Source organism: Parasteatoda tepidariorum, chromosome 2, assembly GCF_043381705.1.
Source record: "Parasteatoda tepidariorum isolate YZ-2023 chromosome 2, CAS_Ptep_4.0, whole genome shotgun sequence".
Taxonomy (NCBI): Eukaryota; Metazoa; Arthropoda; class Arachnida; order Araneae; family Theridiidae; genus Parasteatoda; species Parasteatoda tepidariorum.
Window position 1 is genome coordinate 4,276,923 of NC_092205.1, and position 27,104 is coordinate 4,304,026.

Sequence of the window (27,104 nt, forward strand, 5' to 3'; positions counted from 1 at the left end):
CTAAAATAGGCAGCCGGAAACGTTTCTTTTTACAACAGGACTGTAAATATTTACATTTCAAATAGAAACGAATTCAGGAAATCGCTGCTTAACTTCTTTACATTTCAAATAAATGCTAGAAAGTTAGTTTATATGAATCAGATTTAGCTAAAATGGAAGTCGCTTTTAGAAATTTTTATTTATGCAGAACGCATATTAGATTAAGAAATTTGGAACTTAGTGGTTTGTCTCTACAAAAAAATTATGTACGTCAGTTACGTGGTTCTAGATCGGGGTAGGTATAATTTATATTCTTTCTTTTGGTAAATTTCAACTTGCATTTGTAACTGTTATAAATTAATTGAAATAAAATATTCTGATATTGTTTATAGAGTTCAACTCACTATGTATCTCAAACTACTCTCTGAAATTGTTTTTCAAAGTACTACTCTAAGAGTGCACGACTTGTACCCCTTGTATGATCAACGTCCGGCCCATACCTTCCAATGAACAATTAATTGAAAAAACTTAATAAGGAGTATATTACTTATCAGGGGTCTGTCTAGGCTTTTTTTAGAGGTGCCTATTTTGTGACAATTTAGACATAATTTGTGAAAATTAAAAATATTAAAAAATCAACACAAAATATGGTAAAGTAAGAAAATATTTTCTGAAATTGTCACTACAAATAAAAATCATTCAAGACTGGTAAATTTCTATATATTCTCCATATATTGTAAAATTTTTGGCTAAAAATTGTATCCAGATTTCAAAATCCATAAAAATCATTGTTCATGGTTAAATTTCAACTTGACTTTAATAAAAACATACATTTAACAGTACTAGTACTAAAAGTTTTTTTTAATTATGAGAGCATTTTCAACTCGGTCATACAGAAAAAAGTTTCACAGAAAAAAAAATTGCTTGTTAAAAAATAAAGGTCTGTTAGAATAAATTTACAATAGTGTTTAAGATAATGTTTGAATTTCGACTTCCTCTAAAGTTTATAGAAGGAGAGCCTCGTCCTTTCATTATAAAAAACTCACCGAAAAAAAAGCTTACTTTGATATAGTGTAAGTGCATATGGTGTTACCACATTGCACTATATGACTAAACATGTGCTACCTTTTCGTAGAAGACAGCTGGTAGAAAAGTTCCTCTTTTCCATATATTGCAATGAGAACAGGGTTTGGATGAGAGCTTGCTTTTTTATTTGGGAAACTACCGTTTTTCCTAAAGTTATATTTGTGAAGATACCGCCAAACGGTATTAAATTTACTATATGACTAAACACGTGCTACCTTTTCGTAGAAGACAGCTGGTAGAAAAGTTCCTCTTTTCCATATATTGCAATGAGAACAGGGTTTGGATGAGAGCTTGCTTTTTTATTTGGGAAACTACCGTTTTTCCTAAAGTTATATTTGTGAAGATACCGCCAAACGGTATTAAATTTACCCTGGACAGACCCCTGCTTATTCATACTTATTCAAACTAATTTCAATGAATTTTTTAAAAAAATTAAAAATCTAACGTATCACAAGTAAATAGAGGTGTCAAAAATAAACCTTTTGAAATTTAGATTTTTTTTTTATAAAAAATATCTTTAAATTTCTTCATGTTCAAAGTAAATGTAGTGTTATATTTTACTCTTTAAACTGAAGATAATACAGTAGTTTTTAATGTGATCAATTTGGGACACAATGATTTTGACAACATTAATTGGTTAAAGTTCAGAATCAGGGACCCCTGGGTTTGGCGACAAATTTCAATTGCTAAAACTCAGTTTCTGGTTACCATGATATTCTTTTCTTGCTGTCTCTGCTTTTCCTAGCTTATTTTCATATGTTATGTATATATATAACCGTGTCATACTTTTCACGAAATTGTATAAATATGCCAGTTTAAACTACATACAGTGAGTTGGAAAATAAAATGTGAAAAACTCACTTTATATTTATGTAATTTAAAAATCCTTTAAAATATAAAAGTTATACATAGTTAAAACAAATAATTAATTATCTCTTTTTGGTTTTTATTCTTGAAAAAGTATTGTATGTTCCTTTAGTGCTGTGAAAAAACAAAGTGGTTTTGTTGGTATTGTACACATTTTTTGATGAATGATGTCAGTCTGGTCATTGTAACCAATTTTCCACTGCTAGCTGGTTGGTACCTACTTTTTACTCAATTTGAATTATGTTGAAACCAATACATTGCATTTCCTCCAATACTGGAAACCAACCATTTTTTGCCACAAAATCATTCTTGCTCAGCTTAGCCGCTAAATTTTATAATTTTTGTTGCATAAGCGAACTGAAAGATTACATTCTGCAGCATTTTTGAACCCTAGTCATAGAGCTTTTTAAATTTGCTCACCTTTACTAGTTCCATTTCATTTGTACTACATGTCTTCATTTTGTTTTGCTCTTCTATAAAATCATCATGATTATTAAAACTTTCTTAAGTTGAGGCTGAAAGCTGTTTAACTGTGCTACCGCATTAGAGTTGACTCAATTATCATTATTAATCAATAGTCTACTGTATATATATATTATACAATGCAACCTGAGTAAGTTGACCTATTCTGATAATACTTAGACTGGTGGTAATTTTTTTTTAATCATTTCTTAAATCATGATATTCTTAAATTTATTTTATTCTCAAATATATATTAATTTGTTACTAATCAAGACAAATATAAATAAATCTTTTTAACATCATTTTATGATTTAGAACAGAAACTTCATATTTTTTTTAGGAATGATAGATAGAATAGAAGATTGAACTACAATTTGTTGTATTTATTTAATATTAAATTGGTTAGTTTAAGGAAATAATTTTGCATATTTTGTTAGTGATGCATCCAGTTATTTACTATGAATACATTCCTTACATATTAATAGGCAAGAACATTCATGCAATTAAGAAAATCTTCAATTTGTTTATTTTAAAATGTTTATATTTATTGTTGCACTTATAAATATATTTGTTACAAAAGCTTTTAATATTTTCTTATAGGATTAGCTTACTAAGAGGTTTTTCTTCTTCATTTTTTTAAAAAAATATTATTTTATCAATCAAAAAATTAATTATTTGATTTTTAACTATATGTAGTGTGATTCTCTGTGAGTAAAGCTTTTATTTAATATCTTCACTTTTTCTAATAGAAATATTTTCAGACAGTTGTTCAATTAAATATTCATACTTTATCTACTCATTAAATGTTATAAAATGCAAAATTTGGATCAGAACTATTTTACTATAGTCTTAATTGTGTGTTGCAATTTGAAACATATGCGTCTTTTCATTTCTTTTTTTAAATTAGTTTCTTATGTATGTGTTTCTTTTTTAAAATAGTTGTTACATATATTTGTGTTTTAAAATTGAATTATAGGAAAAATGGTAAAGGAGATGATGTTTTTCAAAGCATTCTGAAAAATTTAAAAGGACATTTCAATAAACCTGCGGTAATCACAACTGATCAAGTAATCATTAGTGATGATCCCTCAAATGACTCTTCCAAAGTACAGGAGAAAACAAAAGCTTCTGTTGATGACGTATATAAAAAGTATAAATTTTAGTTATTCAGTCCTTTTTCTTTTTTGTTATTGTTACTAATCTAAATTGAGCATTTGATCAGGTTCTCTTCTCTGAAGTGTAAGAGTTTAAAATATTTTTGTTACCATTTTCTGAATAATTTTTAAACTAATTGCAATGGAAGAAAAGCTAAATTAATGAAGTTTTTTTTAAAATTAAAATATTACTTTTTTTTGTTACTTGAGTATTAGAATAGTTCACCATAGTGGATTTTTTCTCAGACAATTTTGCATCAGGCCGATGGTAGTCGCCAAAGTGCTAATGTCTTGTTCTTGTACTTGCTACAAAATTAATATATAATATATGTTATGGTTAAAGTAATAAATCCGGTTATTGTTAATACCAACCGGACAATATTAATAATAACCGCTTCTTTTAGTCAAAGTGAGAAATATCTCAAATTGTATTCACTTTTACCGGTTATTATTAATAATTACCAATGTAGTTTGGTCAATGTGATTAAACAGTTTTAGCATTAGGACTTGGGTGTGCCTCTTTGAACATGTCTTACGATTTAAGTGATAAATCCGGCTATTATTAATACTAACCAGTCAAAATTAATAATGACTGCTTCTTTTGGTCAAAGTGAGAAATATCGCGAATAATTATCTTTAATCGGTTATTAATTATAAAAAACAATGAGGTTTGGTCAATATGATGAATTGGTTTAACCACCCAAAATTAATAATAACCGCTCCTTTTGGTCAAAGTGAGAAATAAAAATGTGAATGAATGACATTGACCTAACTTCATCAGCTATTATTAATAATAATTGGTTAATGTGATAAATTCGCTTAAATTATTCACTTTAAACAGCTTATTTGGTTATTATTAATATTGACAGGTTAGTATTATTGATAACCGACTATACACATTGACCAAATTTCTAAGGAGACTTTTGCCAGGGACCCTTTGCTTGCCCTGGATTTTTTGAGAGTATATGGACTCATTGATAATGTCTAGCTGCCGTTAGACAGTGAGGGGGTTAGTCATACACACGCACATTTACCATAACATATGCACACAAACATTTGCATGTACAAATATAGTAATTTGCTTGGAGGTGGTTTCAAATTTCAGTTTGCACCTTTCTTTGATGTTGCATTTTTAATTACTTATGTGTCACTGCTGGTTTTGGCAATGATTTGTTTAAAATTTTTGTCTGGTATCTACCTGAAAAATACTATATGTTTTTATTAAGGTATGTATTAAAATATCATAGATTTTGTTAACTAATGCTTAAAATAACTCTATTTAAAAAAAAATTTGTTTCTCAAATAAAGTTCTTAAAGAAAAACAGTATGATGTTGAGCTAACTTTTTGTTTACTTTTATTATTATTATTTTTTTTTCATATAGAGTTGAAACAAATAGTGTTGCTTTTAATTCAAAAAGCTAAGTATTTAAGCAAACTTTTTAATTCTCAAAAGATTTTCAGAACAAACATAATTCTTATGTTTTTTTTTTTATCATTATTATTAGTTAACTTTGTAAACCCTAAATTTTAGAGAAAAATTTTGGGAAACCTACTACTAAATCTGTAATAAAATCAAACATCTACTAATCTGGGTAGGCAAAAAATCATGTTTGAAATTTTGTCTGGTATTTATTTTTCTTTTTTATGATATTTTTACCTAAAAATTTATAATTTACAAAAGTAAAAAAAAATTACTTATTTCTTTTTTAATCTTTCATTTGATTTTTAAATCAAGTTGTTATAAATTAAAATTTTTATAAAATTTGAGAAATTACTAACAATGAAATTACTGTTACCATTTATAACTGATAATATATTTTTTTACAGACTTCAAGAAAAAATAACTCCTTTCAAAGATGTACGATATACTTATCAATTAGAGGTTAGTATTTTTATGTACTCCTTGATAATTTTTTACTACATAAATAAATTTTTAGCATTTACTTATTTTAAAGTTTAGTTAGATAATATTTAAAAATTATACTAAGTTTTAAGACGATTATTGTAACCTATTTTCTGCTTTCTTATGGAAAAAAAAATATTTTTAAAAATTAAGTGGCAACAAGATATTATAGCATCAAAATATTTAAATTTATTATGTGATATATGATGACAAATGTTTAAAATATGATGTATTAAAGTTTACTGTTTGTTTACAGGTTTAAAAAAAATTAAAATTCAACAGTTTAATCTTATCATATTTTTGAAAACATCACATAATGATTTAACAAAAATAAATTTTATCATATGTTGTAATTTAAATATTGGCTGCTACTAACTTACAACAATTTAACAGGTCCTATGAACTAATTAATTTTATGTAGCAACTAATAAAGCTTATTTTGTTGATAAAGAACAATTGTACACAGTTTGTATAATAAAAAAATATCACCTGAAATTACTTTTGTTCTAATGAACAGATTTTCAGAAACTAAGTGCCAATATTTATTTTCAAAAGAGTAATCTTAATTATGCTGATTGATTCGTACTAACCATAAATTAAGTAATGAATCAGGCACAAAAATGTACTTTCTCTGACTGAACAAAACCTTTTTGTCGGATTAGAATGTTTGAGTCTCAAATTATGTGAGTATGTTCTCAATAGTTTGGTAGTTTGGAGTACTTAAAAACTTTTTATTTTCACTTTTTGTATAATTTCCTCATATTTCAAAAAAAAAAAATGTAAGTGAATCGAAAAATTTTTTGCACAAAATTATGAAATTCATTTATCTAACGATAAAATGCAAAAAATAATTTTTTATAATTATTCATAATTTTTTATATTATTTAATAATAATTGAAAAAAAAACATTTTGATCTGAAAGTTGTATTTGTACATCTTTTAAGAAGAATAAAATTTTAAGTGACATATAAAAATTTTGTCCAATAGTTTCTGATTTATCAAATCTTAAAAAAGTCGTATATTGAAAATTTGATTTCTCAAAAACTATTCAGCTTATTTCATAAAAGTTTTCTAGTTTGCCGTTTAAAAACACTTTATTTAAAATAATGTAAAAATTTGCATACTTTGCTTTTCAAATTTTTTTGATTATTATTAAATAAAATATTAACAAAGAATTATATATTATTTCTTCTTATATTATGCAAAAAGAATAAATAATTAACTATCCTAACCTATATTTTGAGGTTAAAAATTGTAACCTGTTCTTAAAAGGGTGTGTTCATGGATAGAAAGTATGAAAAAATATCTGTATTAAATTATTAGCATATTTAAGGTTAGGCTTTCAGACCATTAAGATTGAATTCTAGTCCATGAAGATTGAGTGTGATTAGATCAGAAGTTGTTCCTTTTTTCTGTGCACGCTGTACAATCTCAGTCAGGTCTGACCAAATGAAATGTCACCATAGACCATTTTAAAATTGGATTTTATGACAAAAAATTGCAGTATAATGGGTTTTCTGTAATGACTGTCCTTAATATGTATTTTTAGAATGCTTATCTAAAATGGAGAACTGTTTTAATATAAACCAAAACAAAACATATTAATACAATAGTGTGAGAAGCACCAAAAAATTTATATGGAAATAGAACTTATTAAGCATAAAATTAAAAAAAAAATATTTTTATTTTACATAGATCAATTGGAAAATTGGAAGTTTTTATTTTTCTAAATGTGTTTTTGCAGTGTTTTAATGTTTAAGCAACAAGAATTTCTCGAAATTATCAATAAAAAAATTTATTGAACTTAAAGTAATAAATTGACCTAAGTTTATGTTCAAATGATGAAGTCAGTATTTTTGCAAATTATTTGAAATGACTCTGATCTATCAAAAAATTATTTATAGACATCCGAGTAATAGAAGTTTGACTGTGCATATTATTTAAATTCTTTTAAGCAAATTAAAACTTAAATGAATAGTTATCATTTTAATGATTTGTTCAATTTATAGAAAAAATATAAAATGTCGATTGGAGTACTCAGGTACCTTGGAGAGAAACTACAAGCTTTAAAAGTTCCCATTGCTTTAGGACAGGATAATTTACCATGTCCTGTAGATTTAACTGTACAATCTGTAAGTATAACTTTGGTTCAATTATTTCTATTATTTATTTATTTATGCACTTTTAGGCATGAGTGTTTTTCACTAAACTATGATTCTCTTTTTCTCTCAACCCCTTTTCTTTATAAAAGTTTTTTTTTTTTTTTAAGAAACCATGAAGTTTTGCCCACCAACCCTCAAATAAAATAGTGATTAATTGAAATTTTTTAGCTGTCCTTTTTTATTTTGTTACCGAATGTGGAATGACAGCAATTAATTTTTTAACACAAAGTTTAACAAACATTAATTTTCCTCATTTTACATGTTTAGCCTATAATTATATCAGCCAAATTAAGTCTTGCATGTGTACTAAATGACTTTGCCTTTGTTACTCAACCACATAAACTGGTATTATAATCTTTAAAAAAAATTTTTTTAACTGCCTCTGTAATCATTTTCTCCTTTCATACTTATAAACTCGACTTATTAAACTGAGTTATACCTGGAGAATACTACCTTAAGGATTAAAATATCAATAAAATACTAAATTGATAGATGTAGTTTGGTAATGCTAAATGGATAAAAGTAATACCCATATTCCCTTTTGCTGTATGTCTATTAATATTTAATTTTTTTTTTCAATCCTTTCCTTTTTAAAATTTGCAAAAATATCTTCCTGTTTTGTTTTCAAAAACCCTTTTTTTCCTGTTTAGAGGTTTTTTAATGTATTGTAGCAGATTTTTTAATAAAAAAAATGTCTTATATATTTAAAATGATTAATATCTTTGTGATGTTATTTTTAGCCTCTAATTGAGTCATACAGAAATCAAGATGAATTTAGCGTCGGTCTTGGACCAGATGGTAATTCTAAAACTGTGGGATTCTTTACTGGAAATAATTCTGGTAAAATGTTCACTTGTTTTTATAATTTCTGATTGATACTTCATTTTAATTTTCATTTAAATAATAGTTAACTGTTTTATATTTTGTTATTGTTAAATTATATTAGTGCTATTTAAAAATGGGCAAAATGCTTTTTCTTTGTGTAAGATTTATAGTAACAAAACACGCTTCAAAATATTTGTTTTAGTGTCAATATTCATGAGAAATAGTATTTTGATACAATAAAAGTTATACTAAAAATCTGCATTTCATTTTCCCTCTTATATTATTTTTTATTTGGCTTAATATTATACTAAAATGAATTACTATCCACTAAATTAAATAACCGGCGAAAAATATGTGTTACAATTTAGTTGCTTCAATTAGTCTATTACAAGGGACATGGGATTGGGACCAGCTGAAAAAGTTACTATAGAAAAAATTTTGTTTTATGGTGGATTTTTTTAGTTAAAAGTAAATGTTGATGAGTTCAAAAGCCTATAATTCTTACTTTTAAGTAAAAAATGAAAATAATACATATTATAATTTAATAGAAAGCATTTATTTTTATAGTATTTAAATAAAATGCCCAAAAACGGATACAAGTTATCAATTTAGAGTATAATATAAACTAGTATTTATTTGAATAGTATACATTTATGTCTACTTTACTTGAAAAATTCCATTGCTTTGCATTTAGTATTCAATTATTAATTGATATTGGATGAAGACAATATGGTTTTGGCAGTTTCATGTTTTCATTTTTGGAAACACTATCACTTGGCTGGCCTTAATCATCGTGCCTCACACACTGTTCAAAATCTCTTCATCTGTTAGATATGAAGGAGTTATAAGTTCTTCACTTCTAAACTGACAGAGAAAGTAACACAATCTGTTTATCTCTTATTTCTTTTTAGAGCTCCAACCAATTCCAAAACCATAACTTTCAATTGTAACATCCTTCAAAAATCATGATAGTAAAATTGATGAATCTTTAAAAATTTTATAAAAAATCACCAAAATTCAAAAGATAAGCACATAAAAAGCTTGTTATAAAAAACAACCATTTCGTTGTACTTATTCATTCACTTAAAATATTTTGAGTGTCATTCAACCCTATAATTAAATTTTTTTTAAAATTTAATTAAGAATTGTGCTAAAAAGATAAATTGTTTGTTAATGTAATGCACAGAATACATGACAAATTTGTTCCCAATTTTTGTTTCAATAATTTTTAAAATATAATACTATNTAAATAAAATTTTAATTAAGATTATTTTGTATATATATATATATATGTGTGTGTGTGTGTTCAGGAACGTAAGCAGACAGTTGGATGGAAAGTGTTTCTTTAAGTCATTTTAATGTCTTCAGATCATCTATTTAAAGCTCATTCATGCATTGGCAAAGCCTAAGTCATGCTGTGAAATCTGTGTACTTGAGTTTATATCCTAGGGAAAAATGTACAAGTTTTCCCCTCTATTGTTCTTAGTCTCACATCAGGGAAAAAGGGAAACATTAATAATTATAATTGGTTCATTAAAAAGTAGAGGGAATTTAGGTCTTTCTCACGATTCAATTAAGGGAAAAATCAAAAATGTTAATTTATGCATACTGAATCGAGAAATAGAACAAGAAAAAAGGAAGTGAACAATTAATTGGAATTGAGAAAGTGTTGAATGTTGAATAATAAATTAAGAAGCTGAATTTAGGTAAACAAGTAACACAAAAAGATTACTTTAAGCTTTATATATATAACTATATCTGCATTTTGTAAACTATTGAAACAAAAATTGTAAGACAGACATTTATTTTTTATCAATTCTTTAATTTTTTTAAAAAACGTTATGTAATTGAAATAAAACTATTGAGTGTTTACTCATTTTGTGAATTTATTCTTTTTCAGATGGTACAAATTCTATCTGCTTAAGCCCAGAAGATTTGACTATTATTAAAGAAAGCCACAAAGAATTTGCTAAAGTATGTTTAATTTTATTTGTTATCATTGTTTAATTTGGATGTACTGTTCAGGATGAGTCTGAACAGGACCGCAAAACTTTACTGGGTGATAGGACGCATCCACGTGAACAATATTTGTCTTAGAATGTATGATCGGAACACGAGCAATGAGAAGTTAAAAGGTAGTTTTCCACTACCACATTTAAAGAATTAACACAAGAATGCAAAAAGATACTTCAGAAAACTTTTTATTCAAAGAAATTACTCAAAAAAAAGATGTAATTGATGTACAAAGAATTGCTCGAAGAGATGCTCAAAAAATTGCTCACTGTTTTCCCTGTGCCGCAGGTGTAAAGTCAGATGGCAATGCAAAATCTTTTGAGTATCTTTTCGAGCAATTCTTTGTACATCAAATACATCTTTTTCTTGTGAGCAATTTCTTTGTACTTCAATCATATTCCTATGAATAAAAAAATTTCTGGAGTATTTTTTCCCATTCTTGTGTTAATTCTTTAAATGTGACAATGGAAAATTATCTTTTAACATCTTGCTGCTTGTGTTTGATTTATGACAAATATTGCTCACATAGATGCGTTCCATCACACAGTAATATCTTGCCATCTTATTCAGATTCACCCTGTATATGCATAAAGGGTAATTCTTCTTTTCTAAAAGCTTTTCAGCTTTAAATTTTGCTATCTCCTGAAATGAGTTCTATTGTTTGCCTGTATTAGCAAACCGTAAAGCTTTTTGTTTTGGCTAAGTTTTTATATCAACTGTGTGTAAAAGTTTCCAGCAATAATTACATTCCAACCAAGCTTCTAAAAATTGAATGTTTCAATCTTAAATTAACATTTTCAAGTCCATTTAAAATTTTTCTCTTTCAGCAATCTGGGTCATTGAAAATCATTTGTTTGTGATCCAAAATCACCTTCGCAGTACTAGCAGTAATGAAAAAATAAAGATTATAATTTTTATTTACCTTGAATTTAAACTTAAAAATAATTCATTATTTGTTTTTAATCATTATTTTTTGTTCTTATAAGGATAAGGTCTCCTGCATTAGTAATCTATGTAAAATTACAGTATGCTGTTTAGTTTTTTTAAGTTTTCTATTTTTTAGGTTTATGTTTTTGCCACAAAATTAATATTTTTCTTTATAATTGTGGCATTCCACATCCTCTAAATTGTATTTTTTAATTTAAATTTGTATTTTTTTTTTAAAAATTGTTAGTAAATGTTTTAAAAGTGTTAATAATAGCTACATGTAAAAAACAGATCAGTGCTTCAGATTGGCCACTGACTTTTTTTAATCCCTGCTTTCTAATAAGAATTTCATACTAAATACTAAAAGTAAATAATTCTCACAAAAATATGCCAATAAGCTTTTTTTTTCCAATCTTAAACACCTCAAAGTAATTACAACAAATTTTAGTCATTCTTAACTTTTTTGCTTTTAAAATCCTTCTTATAATAGCTTATAATTCAGGCACCATTTTATATCTTTAATGTTTGCTTTATCAAAGTTCTGTAACATATTTCAATTATAAAATCCTTATTGCAAAGCAAATACAATTGATTGCAACCTGAAAAATTTTTTATTACAGGATTTTCAAAACTACGTAAACAATTCACCTTTGGAAGCTAATGTTAGGCATGACGATGGAGGATATTGGCGTAGTCTGAAAATTCGCTCAAACACAGAAGAACATTTGATGGGAATCATAACCATGCATCCACAGCAACTGACTAAAGTATGACATTGGTATACTATATGGGAATTTTAATTTCATGCATCAACGCACATTCACATAAATATGTATATACTTTTGCATGACATTTGTTTAGTAAAGACATTTAAATTCCTGTAACAAAAATAATTAAAAAAAAATGTTTTTAATAAACATATGTCTTCACATTATGTTATACTTTATATAACAATATAATTAATAAACATTATATTTACACATTAGATATTATTACTGGGGACATATCCAAGCAAAAGTAATAGTTTGTTGAAGATGTGTTCAAAAGAGATATTTCAGTGTAATAAAAAAATTTAAGATCGAATTAGTACACTGTAAAATATCGCACTGTTAAAAATTCTTTAAAAATAGTCGATAAAGTAGTTTCATAAACATTTGTATAATACTATTTATCTTTAATCATAATGTACTATTTTCTGTACTGCTTTACATTATACTTTTTAACTATGTAAATGTTGTTGGTTGTATAAAATATTTCAATTACAAAAACTTATGAGGGGAAATTTTAAGAGGAACAAACAATAACTTTACTGAAGAATTTTATTTTATGCAGATTTAATTTTAAAAAATGTATGAAAATGTGACATTTATCTTAATATTTCAATGAAAAACCACCAAATCTTATTCATTAGTGGTTTAGAATAATATTCTGCTTTTTCTAAATAGATGTACATTATTTCTAACTAATTACTTTTGTGCTTTTTGTGTTATCATGTTTGCTAAGAATATCATTTTAGTATATTTTTCTTAAAACAAAACACACATTTTCAGTATCTTAATTTTTTTATTCAATTATTGCATTGTGTTGCTTATTTAAATTTTATTCAGTAATTTTTTTTTTATTGTGCAGGAAGATTTAATTGAAGAGGCAGAAAAACTTAGAGAATACTTTTTAGCTCAAAAGCCGTATTACCTTAAGTCATTGTATCTTCAAACATGGTAAGACATTCAAATATTTTGCTGGATTAGTTTATAATATTTTTTTATAATATCTCTTCTCCTTATCTTTCTGAGATACTTAATAATTAATAATATTTAATAATAGTTCGTTGAAAGTTTAAAAAGATATATTGATTTTAGAAAGGTTCCACTTATGTGCATCAAATGTAGCAAAAATCATATTGAGACATGAAAAATAAGTTATGACACCACGTAATTCTTCAATGCATTAAAACAATTAGATACCAGCAGATTTAAGTAGAAAAAATTATTACCTATTTTTAAATATATAAAAAGTGTATTTTTCTTGTTTAAAAACTAAATGAATAAATTAGAATATTACTGGCTATCATGAAGTTACATTGCTGCACTTACTGGATGCAGATGTTTGATCAGGCCTAATTAAAAATCTTGATTATTTAAACATGACTCTTTTTTTTTTTTGAAATTCTTTGTTTTGTCTATTAATAGATTGAATAATTGTGAATGTGTTTATATTAATAGATGGACAAAAAGTTAGAGAATTATGTTTTGAATTGGAATCCGCTTTTAGTAAAAAAAGATAAGACATTCCTCTTACAGTTTTTCTTAAATGTGTTTTTTAATAAAGATAATTTCATTTATAAATTCTATAATTAGTATAATTTTATGTGAGTACATTTATTAATATGTTAAAACGTTAGTTGGATTTGAAAAATATTGAGCTGTATCTGAAAAAAAAAAAAAGAATTTAAGTTTAGGAATACAGAATGTGCAACACAATAAGAAGTTATAAATGAGGTGTAATTTTACTTGTTAACAAGATATAGTGATAAATTTTTATTATATAACAGTCTGTATTGCGAACAGTTCTTATCTTTCTTTATATTTTTTTAAAATTTTGACAAACCTCTTGAAATTTATCTAATCTCATTCTCTCTTTTTTATTTTTCTATTTGTTGTTTTTGTCATTAAGTGAATTGCTAGCTCATAAAATGAAAACTGCAAAAGTGAGACATTTTCCTACAACCATGGGTAAACAATTATTATCCAAAAAAGAGAAAAAAAATTTACAAAAAGTACTTAAAATTGCAATTACTTTTGTCCAAATTGAAATTTCAAAATAAAAAAAAAATTAATTTTGTAGTTCCAAATGGTCATCACATCAAATTTCAACTCTGTAGTTACATTCCTGAAGCTTTTTTGTTTTTAGCAAATTTAACTGTTATTTATTCCCAAACAAATTATTGAATGCTAATTTTTCCCCCATCATAATTCTTGTACATTCTCTACACACCTTAGTATTTCCAAGTTTCTAAATTTTTTACTTTTTGAGCAGCAATACGGAATGTAATGTTAAGTTAAACAGCCTTGCAATCATTACAATTTTTCAATATAGAGAAATATCAAATTATTATGAATATTTTTCATATTCTGAAAATTACTTGATTTTATGCTTAAACTAAACTCAGTGGTGCAACTGCCTAAAAAAGGCCAAGGCCTATGTGTCCATCTGAGTTTTTTTTCGCCTTGGACTCTGGGCTGCTGGATCAGATTCCGGTTGATTAGTCAGTCAAACGCACAACCCCCAGTGTTTAGTCCCCAAGCATGCTTGGCACTCATTGTTTGGTTTCTTAGTTTTTTCATTTTAGAATCAGACCTTGTAATCACCATATTTTGAGAAATATTTCAAAAGAAATACTTTACATTAATAACATCATGTTTTTTTAATCTATTAAAATTTTTAATCTTTAAAAAGTGGTCTCTGTTGAAAATACTACTACTGGCCGTTAGCGAAATTTCTTAATTTTGAGTCATACTTGTCGTTGAATAATATTTACAAAAATATTTTTATAGTCATCATCAACATTATAACACTGTCTAAAATATGCAAATGTTCCTTATGAATTCCTTAAATTTTATCAGAAAAAGCCTTTCTGTACCAAATTATGTATTTTATAGATGCTTAGTAATATTTATTCTTGTAGGAAAGATTAAATCCTTTTGCATTTTATTTTTGAATTTACAGATTAAAAAATACTTTGTTAAATTAGATATAAAAGTTCTCTTAAAAATATAAGTAATAATGTGTAGTTTATTTTAATTCACAGTGAACAGAAAAGCTCTGATTTCAAATTGGATTTACTGCTGGGAGATTCGTGTATTGTAGAATCATTCAATAATTTGAAACTCCAGATATCTCCATGCTCTTATTTTCCCAGCAATACCCGTTCTCTAGAATGTGCTTACAATAGTTTAATGAAAGTCTGCAGAATCAATGAATCCACGACTGTCTTAGATATATTTTGTGGTACAGGTACGTTTCTGTAACAAGATTACTGTTTTACCACTTTTGATTGTTGTTAGTGCATTCTCATTGGTCAGATAACTTTAGCTGTCACTATCAACAACTTAATAAAAGTTATAACCGTATTTACCTGTGAATTATTCATGTATCTCCAATTTGATGATATTTACCTGTATTATTTGTCATGCCTTCTTAATGTTCTTTGCTATTACAGTGCTCACCGTTTATTAAAATTGATTGATTTTAAAAAGCAGCTAATTTAGTAATACAGTGATTTTATTTTTATAATCGTCATCGAACATCCGACCCAATTTTTTGGGTTTGCGACTGCTGATGTTCAACTCCGTAGCCTCGTCATGTTAAACCCACTCCAGAAGACGAGGGAACTCCTGGAACAAGTATTGGGAGAAATTTGCCTTCATGGATGACTTTTTGATGGAACTAAATCACATTTGCGTTACATGGATAGGAAATCCTCCCCCGGTTAGCCTCATGGCAAGGAGACTCTAACCCATGATCCATCTGCCACTGATGGCTTTTGTGATTTTATTAATGGCAGCCACTGTATTACATTTTTAATCTTGAATATTATTCAAAATTAGAGGCTCAAACTAAATGTTTTCTTTACGTATTCTGTCTTAAAATATGTTTATTACCTTCTTATATAATATTTTATGACAAACATATTTAGTTTCCATTTTTTACACTGCATTTTATATGACATATTTTTACATTTATAACAAATTTAACAAACTCTGCTGAATACACACAATTAAATTAATGAGCCCAAAATGTTACTAGATTTGCAAAACAGCAATATGTATTAATTTTTTGCACTATCACCAAACTATTAATTTCAGAAAACAACTTACCTGTGTTAATAGTAACCAAACATTTTACAAAAAATAAAGTTTGTAGATGAGTCTGCTATGATAAAAAAGTAAAATAATTAGGTTTAAATTTTATACCAGTAAAATCAGGAACTAAATTCTATGTTAATAACAATAAAAAAAATTTGGGATATTTGTTTTTTGAATAATTTTTTATTTTGATGTAGTTCATGGTTAAAAACGAAAATAATTTTGAAGTTTGATACACAAATGGAAGGGAATAGTGTCCCCTATTTTTTAATGAAAATTTCACTAAATTGTAAATTTTACTCTTGCGCTTAGTAAGTGGTTTTGCAGTCTTAACCCTCTGAGCATTAATTTTGGTTGTTCTTGATTTTACAACTAATTGCTTTCCTCTTTAACATCACATTAATTGTTTTTTTTTTCTCTCACTTTTTTTTGTAAATGCAAATGTGCTTCATTGGCATTTGATACAGCATTGTGAATATTTGTTTGCTAACACCTGAATTTTACCAAATTATTACAAAATTTATCCTTAAAATTTGCATCACAAATAATTCAGTCAAATTTTAATTTTTTAATATCTAAAAAAAAAAAAAAAAGTTATTACTTATGAGTTTTTTATTTTAATATTTTTTATATTTATTTTTAATCAATAATATCTAAAAATATAAAAGCTAAATTTTTGCAAAAGAAAAATCAATTATAAGAACATAGTACTAGTTGGATTATTGTAGAAGCACTGTAGTGTCAAATGCACTTGTCTACATTCAGGAACTTCAGATTAGAAAGAAATCAGAATTTTTTTTCTAATAACAATCAATACAGAAAGTTTCAAGTTTCCTAAATTCCATATCCAGTTTGTATTCTAATAAAGGAAAATCATTTCTTTTTCCTTACTTTTCAGTTGATTTGAACTTTAAATTTAAATTACCTATAATAAATACTGTGTCAACTCAAAAAAAAAGGGAAGTTATCTCTAATTTTATGTTTACTCAAGGCAAGCCAGTGTAATTGCATCTTATTTCTGTTGCTAAATAGAGGACTCGGCAAATCAGACAAGGTAGGAAAAACAAAGTACTCTTCTGACTTTAAAAGATCTGTATCTTAGTAGTGTGTGAATAATGGGTTGGTTAGCTCATTATTTAAATAAAACCTTGAAATATTGGAGATATTTGACTTTTTAATGTGTTCACTTTGACCTTCATGTTGTTAAATTTCATTGAGTAAATACATCATATTCAATCAGCAGTATAGTTATTTTATAAAATAAAAAAGTTTTAAATATTACTGTTCAAAACTTTAAGTCTTTTAGCGAATGTTATATATGTACTTAGAAATACAAATTTAATGAATTTTGTAAAGTACTATGATTTTTTTCTGAGTAAAACTTTATTATCTGTCCATAAATAATTTTAAGATTCTATCAAGAATATTTATAAACAATAAGTTAATTTTTCTTCTACTCTTATAATAATCAACAAAGCTAAAAAAATAATGAATATATAAACTAATTACAAATTATATCATTGGAGAGATAATGTGGAATAGAACTTTACATTTAAGGTTTGTCTGAAAGATAAAGTATTTAGATTTAAAAAAATAATAATTACAAAGTTAAAAAAAATTCGGAGGCAATTATTTAACGATATACAAAATAATTTTGAAACTATGTACTGCAATTTTTCCCTCTTAGTCTACTGTAATAGAAAACCTCCATTCTTCCACTAAAATTTAATTAATACTTTCTGTTTAAGTAGTAGAAACACTTATCCCAATTTTTCATAACTTTCTGATTTAAGTTTGAAATATTTATTATTTAAAAATTATGTGATTAAATTACCTATTTGAAACTTTTATTAGTTTTCTTTTTCCAATTTAATGCATAATTGCATTTTATTGTGTAAATTTTTTAAGTTAAAATTTCTCCTTTTTGCATATTTGTAGAAATGTTTGAGAGACCTGAAAATAAGAATTCATAATAATTGCAAAACGAGATTTTATTAAACTATAATTTTTATATAGTTAAATGTCTGTTGATATTTTATTGCTGTATATTCTTTAAAAATTGAGATTTACACTACTTTTATTTTCTTTGTGTTGATGCAGGTCCTTTAAGCTTGATGATGTCGCCTCGAGTTAAGCAGTGCATTGGAATCGACTCTTGCTTGTCAAATATACAAGATGCTAAGGCAAATGCTATCCGTAATGGTCAGTTGTTTAGCTTTTATTTTTTGTATGCTTGCCCACACATACTAAGTGAATTTCAAAGCATTAATAAATTTTATGATTTTTTTTCTTTATTTTTTTTAAATTGCAATAACAGCCTAATAATATTAATTGCTAAAATCAAGAAATGTATCTAATATTTTCAACTAAATTTCTTGCAACATTCAAAAAATTCTACATCAGGCTTGGACAACCCCCTGTCTAAAAGTTTGCCGCAAATGGTTGAAATAAATTGATGCCATTTAAATTTTTTTTAAAAATAGTAAAGAAAAGAGGTGTGGCTCAGGGTGATTCCGGTTTGATGACTCTTTTATTAAAACATGTTTTTAAAACAAATCAAAATGGTTTGTGGAAATAATTGTTGTTTGAAGTTAAATTTTAATGTTAAGCATTTTCTATTATACCAGTATTAATTTTGTCTTGAAAAAATTCTGTAAAATTAAAGAGAATTAAATATGGCACTGACTAAACTAAATATAGTTAGTACTATTTGATTTTTGAGTTAATTCTAATTGCTAAATTTATTTCAGTGCAATCAAGAGTCTTTAATTATTAATGTCTCACTGTGGACTGATCGTAAAGACTCTGCTCCCAGTAGAACACCGATGCCAAGCATGACTGGCTGCGGTCAGTAAGCGGGTGGGTGACCACTTTGATTGCCGTGGGTGCGCGGTATCAGTCCGCATTAGACTGTTCTACCATAAAGTGCTCGACTTCTCTCTCAGGTTGTCAGGCTACCATAGCAGTGGGACCATCCTCTCTGCAAGGGTTCAAAATTATGATGATATGACTTGAGAACATCCTCAGGGATGTTTCCCAAACCATTGCCAATATCCCATTGTGCAGCTCTAGTGTGACATAAATAATGTACCTATCTAATTATTTAATAGTTACATTATAATAATGATTTTTACTTTAAATTCCTGCATGTGTATGTTTATATATATTTGTGTAAATTCAATAGAATACCAACCACAAATATATGAACATAGAGCATGTTTTCTATCAAATTATTTAGCTATTCAAGTGTAATCCTTTTTATTGTTTGTTAAAGTTAATTAATAATAATATATAAATATGTGCTGTGGTTAAGATAAAATGCATTTTAAAAATAAATGACACCACCATCAATGTTAAGCAACTTGACAAATCAAACTCCTTTTTTTTTTAATTCATAATGTTTGGAATTTTAATTATTGTGTGGTGCACTTTGCATAATCATAAAACCAGTCTTGGATATAAGGAAAAACTTACTGTGAATTCAAAAAAAAAGGCAGAAGAAGTGCATACTACTTTCATTATTTGTTTACTCTTCATTTGTCTTCTTTCATTTGTTTACTCTTGTTACTAGTTTCAACTCTTTCATCACTGCTTAAATCTGATGAAATTTGTTCAAGAATCACTGGTTTTTTTAATTATTATTATTATNCAAAAAAAAAAAAAAAAAAAGGCAGAAGAAGTGCATACTACTTTCATTATTTCTGCATTAACCAAACTTTCTGTGAGCAATTTGTTTACTCTTGTTGCTAGTTTCAACTCTTTCATCACTGCTTAAATCTGATGAAATTTGTTCAAGAATCACTGGTTTTTTTAATTATTATTATTTTTTTTTTTAAATTTACTAGTTTTGTCCGAAATGAATCTGCAGGAATCAATAAGTATGACAAATCTATCACATCTTACAATGTTTTTTTTTTTTTTTTTTTTTTAAAATTAGAACTTTGGTTCTTTAAAACAGTCTGCTTAGATTGAATATCTTTTAATTTCTTCTGTCTTTTTTTTTCAAGAATAAGATCAATTTTCTTCTTTTCTCTTTACTGGGATTACAATAAATGTATAATTTTCTAGAATAGTTTTTTAAAAATATCTTGACAGTGCATAGGGTATATTGATCCAATATTAATGAGTAATTCTAAAAAAGTTTCTAAGTTGATGACAATTTTCTATGAATATTTGTATATGTTATGCCAATTTATGTAAAAGTTTAAGTTTTAAAAGAAAGAAAAAACTGAAAAATTCTTCCAATCTGTGAAAAGTAATAATAAGAGTTGGCTCCTTAAATTTTGTTATTATTAATTTTGTGAATTGTCTTGTAGATTTTAATTTCTATAAATTCAGCAAATTTAAGTTTTTTATTATCACACTGACTTGATGAACTTATTGCTTCATTCCCTGACTGCACAAAAATAATGACAATGAGTAGTCAATTAGATGAAAGTTACATTATCTCAGATTTAGATATTTCTTTAACAGGCTAAAAATTTTGGCATGTATACTACTGGCAGTATTTTGAAATCAATACTTTAATTTTGGGTTTAAATTGAAATTTCAGACAAAAATATTATCCAATTAAAAATCCATAATACTGCTGTCATGATATTTTTTTTCAGAGCTTACAAATGAAAAACTTATTTCACTTTTATTTAACATGATATTATTAGATTAAAATGACTGAATATTTTTTCTAATAGTTGAAAATATGTTGTTAAATTTGTAAATAAATTGAAGTGTAATTTATTTTGCTAGAAATAAAGAATGCTCATTTCGTTGGAGGTGATATTGATTTATTAATTAATAAAGTTCTGAGCAAAGATTTTTATGAAGACCTAGTTGCTGTTATAAATCCTGCTCGAACTGAACTAAGTGAGTTTTATTTATTTATTATTTTGTTTTCTTTTGAGAGAAAAGTAATTTTTTTACTTGGATCATCTAATAAGTGAGATTACATATGGCCAATAGAAATAAACAAAACATATTATTTGGAAATATTTGTTGAAAAAGATACACCAAAATTGTGGCTACTTCGTAACATATGAACCGTCAGAATCAAAATTCTTGTCTTATCATGGGATAAGTTTTTTATGTCCAATATCATAGAAGTCTGCAGCCAGGTGACAGAGCCAGCATGTTGTCTCAGTTGTCTGCAAGTTTTAGTCTGTGAGTAAGTTTAGGAATTTCTTTCGGTACAAGAAGTGGTGAAAGTTGCTGGAAGTAAGATCAGAGTTTTAGGCTGAATAGTTCAACAGCTTTAAGCAGAACTTTTGTGGGCAGGTGTTTTCGCAGAGCTGTTTATCTGTCCTTGCAGCTGAATCACTTTCTGAGCATTATCTCAGACAAAGACATGCCAACAGCTGTGACAATATGCCACCTCAATTTCCAGACAGCAGATTTCTGTGACACAAGGCTGTAAAAAAACTTGTCCCAAAATATGACAGGAGTTGTGATTCTGGTGATTCGTTTTATGCGAAGCAGCTAAAATATTGCTGTATCTTTTTTTTTTAATAAATATTTCCACGTAAATATGTTTTGTTTTCTTTTTATAGTATGTGGGAGATTTGTTTTCCAGATGACCCTTATTTAATCCCTTGGTTTATGACTGTGTGTTTTGTACTAACTTCAAATTATGCCTGAAACCACCAGTTTTAACATCGACATTTGACATTTTCAGATAGCATTTTCTTTCATTTGTAGTGGGTTTTTTAGACAATTCGAAAACTTTTTTTTATCAACAGACATGGAATCTATGCTATACATCATGTTATATATATATATATACTTATATAAATATACTTGAGGTGCTGACCATTCCAACTTTCAAACATTAATATTTTATTTATGTTTCAAAATTGGAATGGTCAGCACTGTTAATTCGCGTAAAAGTAATTAAATCACAACTTCAGTATATTTTGAAAGAACACCATCTACCCTTATTTACAAACGACTACTACACAAAAAGTGTTGCCATGCAGAGACAACTAAGTTACTTTACTTAATCTCGTACCGGTGTGCTCACCCCAAGGAAATATTACCATGTTTCTTATCAAGTGATAGAGAGGTGTTAGGTGGTGTTAACTTGTGTCCATTTGTATTATATGACTAACTTGTATATGACTAATTTGGATATCTGTGTANCGGTTTAAACCAGTATTATACCCTTGTCTTGTCAAAAACCACTTTTTGACGTCAAAAACCCAACCCTGGTGTGTGTATATATATATAAATTTTTCTTTTATTCTTTTTAAATTGAAAAATATTCTTTAAAATTTAAATAGATACCAATGTAAATATATTGATTCCTCGTTTTTCGCAGTTAATGGGGACCAGAACCTTCCGCCAAAGCAGTAAAACAACGAAGTAGGATTTGCCCCTAGGAATTTTCATGTATGCGGTACACGAATTTTTTAAATATGTGAACAATATTTATATTTTACACATTTAAGACAAAAATTACGGCAATATACGTATTTACTTAAACGTTTCAGTGCTAATTAATAAGGTTAATTACAAAACCTTATGCAGTAATAAGTAGTAAATCAACCAATAACGCGCCTTTATGAGAGCCTGTGGTATATGAGTCATTTCATCTCTTGTCTCTGAGTCATTTCATCTCTTTGTTTGACATGCAGAGATCCTTCTCTCTTGCGCATCGACATGAAAGAACGCTCCTTTCTGCAATGTGGCTGCCGACATGGTTGTATTATTTTTATTTTTTTTATGAAGTATTTGGAAACACGAGCGAAGCATTGAAGCCGCAAAACGTGATGTGGAAAGGGAACACTGTAGTTGTTACCGTCCTAAGAGTGTCCGCTTAACAGAAGTTATATTATATATATATGTATGAGAGAGGGAGGGGTAGTGGAGCACTCACAGCTGCCGTCAATAACTGCATTCTTCAATCTAGTTTTAAAAGAGGATGTGAATTTCTAGTTATGTGCACAGGTTTCATTTCTGACTAATGAATTAAAAAAAAAAGAACTTAGAAAAATAAGTAATTTAAAAGGATTTTAATGTCAATATAAATCAATATTTTGAAATCCTTCTTTTTTTTAAAAAAAGAATATTCTTGTAAAACATTTCATAAATCTTTTAGCAATTTGTAATAATTGTCAATTATTCATTTTGTAAAATTAACATGCTATAATAAAACACATGTTAATGCTATAACATGCTTATAAAATAGTTTACTTTTAAACTTAGAAATTAATAACTCTAATTTTATTGCAGCTAAAACAGCTATCCAATGCCTGAGGCAATGCAAACATCTGAAGAAAATTGTCTATATGACCACAATTCCTAAATCTGCAGTTGGTAATTATGTCAGGTATGCTGAAATGGCTAGTTGTAATTAGTTTTTATAAAATAATTTTTTTTATATATAATTTTAGCAATTTGGAAAATTACCCTTACAAGTTTTTCTACTATCAATAACATGGATTTTTAGCCATAGTTTTTTTTTATTTTTTTTTAAGAATTTATATAATATATTACCGTGCTTATTTTTTTAAGAGTTTTAAGTATCCATCTGAATTGTCTTGAGCTTTAGTAAATACATTATTAATTTTATCATGCTTAAAACAAAACAAATCAAAATCAGAGATGCCAACTTGCTCCGGACAGCGAATAAATATTTTCGAGTGGTAGTTTATTAATTGTCATTCTTGGGTTTACTAAGTTCAATTTATTAGATTTTTATCCACCACTATTTCTAAATAATTCAAAGGCTTATATAATTCGCCACTTTGTTATAGTCAAATTATGCTAACCCTTTAAAAAAGTAAGCAAAATTATTCAAATATTAGCAAATTTTAGTTGTAGTTATTTACCGTTTCTTGAATTATTTTGGCGTGTCCGGAGCAGTTGGCATCTCTGCAAAATGCGTTCATGGGATTAATATGCTTATGAAAACAATTTTAGGTTTTAAAATAAGTTTGCTAAAAAATAGTTGCTTGTTCAATTTGAAATACAGTTGACAATAAATATAATGAAGAATTTTTTAATGTATTTTGATTGTTTTCTTTCATTTTTTTTTGTCTCTGTACCATTTACATTTATGTATGTAAACAACCCTATAAATTTTATGGTATTATTTTCAGAAATTGAAATAATATGCAGGTGTTCATCACTGTTAGATTAAAATAAATGGTGTAGATGATCTATTTCAGAAACTATTCACTGCATTATTCAAAAGTACTTAATCTTTTTTTCTCATAAATTTTATGGGAATTTTTTGTGGAAATGTGCAGCAGTATTTGAAAATTATGAAGGTACAATGCAGACATTTACACTGGGTTATAAATTCCAGAATCAAATTGCTTTCTTGAAAATTTTCAAATGAGAAAATTAATTTCATTAAAAAAATGCCATTACACTATTTCTTTAATTTTTATTGCTTGTTTACTTATGGATACTTATAACTCGAGAACTAACCTCTGAAATCACTTAGCTGTGCCTAATCCGACGTTACGATCATTAAGCTTAGTTTATTACCTACTGGATACTTGCAAATCTGATTGGGCGCTGAATCATTGCGTAAAGAAATGCCACAATTTGCCCACATGTAATGCCCTTTGTATGTATTCAATTGATTAAATTGTTGGGACTAAGCTAATTCAAATTTCTGCCTTAATTTAATTAAATTTTTTTTGTAAGTTAATATTATTTTTATCAAGTGCTTGTGGAAACAGAAAAAAGGCTGTACTTTCTCTTAAGGGCAAAAAATCCTTTCAAACATTGTAAAGATTTGTTTTTGAAATTCTACGAAAATAAACTTATTGTATAAATTTGTTTTGTTTTCTTTTTGAAAAAAATCTATGTAAACTGCATTTTTTTTTGTTTATTTGAAATTATATAATTCATTGACATTCAATATAGTCACTATAAATATTGCATTACTGTAATGCATTAATATTTTTAAGCATTTCATGTTTTTCATATTAATTGCAGGTTATGTAAACCATCTGGAGCAAGTGGATTGTATGGAAAATATTTTGTACCACTTTTAGCTATCCCTGTTGATTTATTTCCACAAACTGATCGTTTTGGACTCATTGTTATGTTTCAAAGATTATAAAATAGATGCTTTTGTGATGATTTCTTTAAATTCGTTTTAACATTATTTTAAATCTAGGGAACTGCGTTCGCTATTACAAATTGAATTTCTAAATGTTTTCGAATTTCTTATTTCGACACTTTTCAAGAAAAAAGGATTCTGTGTGTATTTATTTTAATTGTACACTTATTCTTAACTATTAAATATTGCTTTTAAAATAGATCCTTATAAAAACAAATATGTATAATGATTTTTTCTAGTTCTGAATACAATATTGTACTATGGCATAGTATTCCATACCCTTATACAATGTGTAACAACACTGAAAATAAAAGTTCCTTTTTTACTCTTATTTTCTCATAAAAACTTTGTTTTACAAAAATTTAAAGCAATTTAAATTTTGTCTTTATATTTGAAGAGCTATGTGTAAAGATTAGCAACATTTTTCTGAATTTTTTTAAAGCCAGATTAAAAGTTTATGCTTTGACCTTTTTTATTGTGCATGAGGAAATGGAAATTCTAGTTTACCTTTAATTTTTATGTGTAAGCTTTTGAATTAGGAAATCTATAAATCCTCTACTATTATTTTAATTATTGGCATATTAACCTTCACATCTCAGGTTTGTAATGTGCTTCCCAAAAAGGAGGTTTACCGAGATTATCTTAGACTGTTTGTTTCCAAGTACACTTGGAACTTCTTCCACTTCTAAAACACATCTAATGAGATCTCTGACATTTAATGACTTGGCATGAATTTTGTATTGTTACATAAAATCTTTCGCTGAGAATTCATACATTTTTCATAAAATTCAGTCAGAAACTTCTACTGAAGCGATTCATTTGTTTAAACATATTGGCATGTTTTTTTTATGCAAAATTTTTATTTATTTTTATTCACATTAAAAAGTTTAGGATAGCAATTCATTGATAAAGAATTTTTCAAGCACTTTTCATAAAATAGATAATAAAAAACTACATGTTTTCTTTTCTATGTTACTTAAGACCAGTAAGTTATTTTCAAAGATAATTTTTGCTGTAGTTCGTTAAAAAAATGCACATCTTTATTTATTAACTAAAAATTATATCTCACTGTGGTGTTAATAATAATAAAAAAAGTTCTGATATTGCATGTTGTTCAATATGTTATTATTATTTATATATTAAGGAGATAATCCTTAATGTGATTGATTTTATGTTAGTACAATTAATTTTATAAAATGTATTCACTTATTTTCTTTTATATGGCGTAAAGATATCTCTTGTCTTACTTATCTCTAAAATTTTGATCTTAAAGTTTTGTATACAGTAAAAAAAAATTCTGTTATTATTTTGTTTAACTGAAGTTTCAAACATTATATTAATTGTTATCGAATTTTATACGCTTTTTGGGAAAAATTTTCCTAGTGGTAGATAAATTTATGTTTTTAAGTTTAATTGGTTGTTTTATAAATTGTAAAGTTTTTTTCCACACCACTACATTTAAATGATTAAAAAATTCATAAAAAACACAACTTTGTTCCAGCATGGGGAAGAATGTTGATAAAATTAAAAAAATACTGAAAACTTTATTTTTAAAATACTTACCACTCCATGAAATATTTTGCAAAAAGCGTAGTAGTTGATAGCCTTGCAATTCAATTCATATTTATAGAATTGGATGTAAGTAAATTTTTGGATAGGATTTCTAATATTTTTTATCAGAAATCAAATCCTTGTGTACCTTATTCTGTATAAATTTGAATGAATTTTCAATTCTACTACTGTCAAGATTGATATTATGTGAATACATATTTATAAAGAAATACACAGAA

At 26.7% G+C, this 27,104-nt stretch overlaps 1 protein-coding gene across 1 annotated transcript; it reads left to right on the top strand.

The window, feature by feature from the left end:
• On the top strand, positions 1-27,104 carry LOC107439228 (tRNA (uracil-5-)-methyltransferase homolog B). Its single transcript, XM_043044428.2, has 13 exons — positions 1-274; positions 3,371-3,544; positions 5,377-5,431; positions 7,462-7,584; positions 8,355-8,454; positions 10,340-10,413; positions 12,000-12,146; positions 13,009-13,097; positions 15,188-15,393; positions 18,345-18,446; positions 20,991-21,107; positions 23,469-23,565; positions 25,188-27,104. The coding sequence occupies exons 1-13, from the start codon at positions 153-155 to the stop codon at positions 25,312-25,314; spliced, it is 1,533 nt and encodes a 510-aa protein (XP_042900362.1). The 5' UTR covers positions 1-152; the 3' UTR covers positions 25,315-27,104.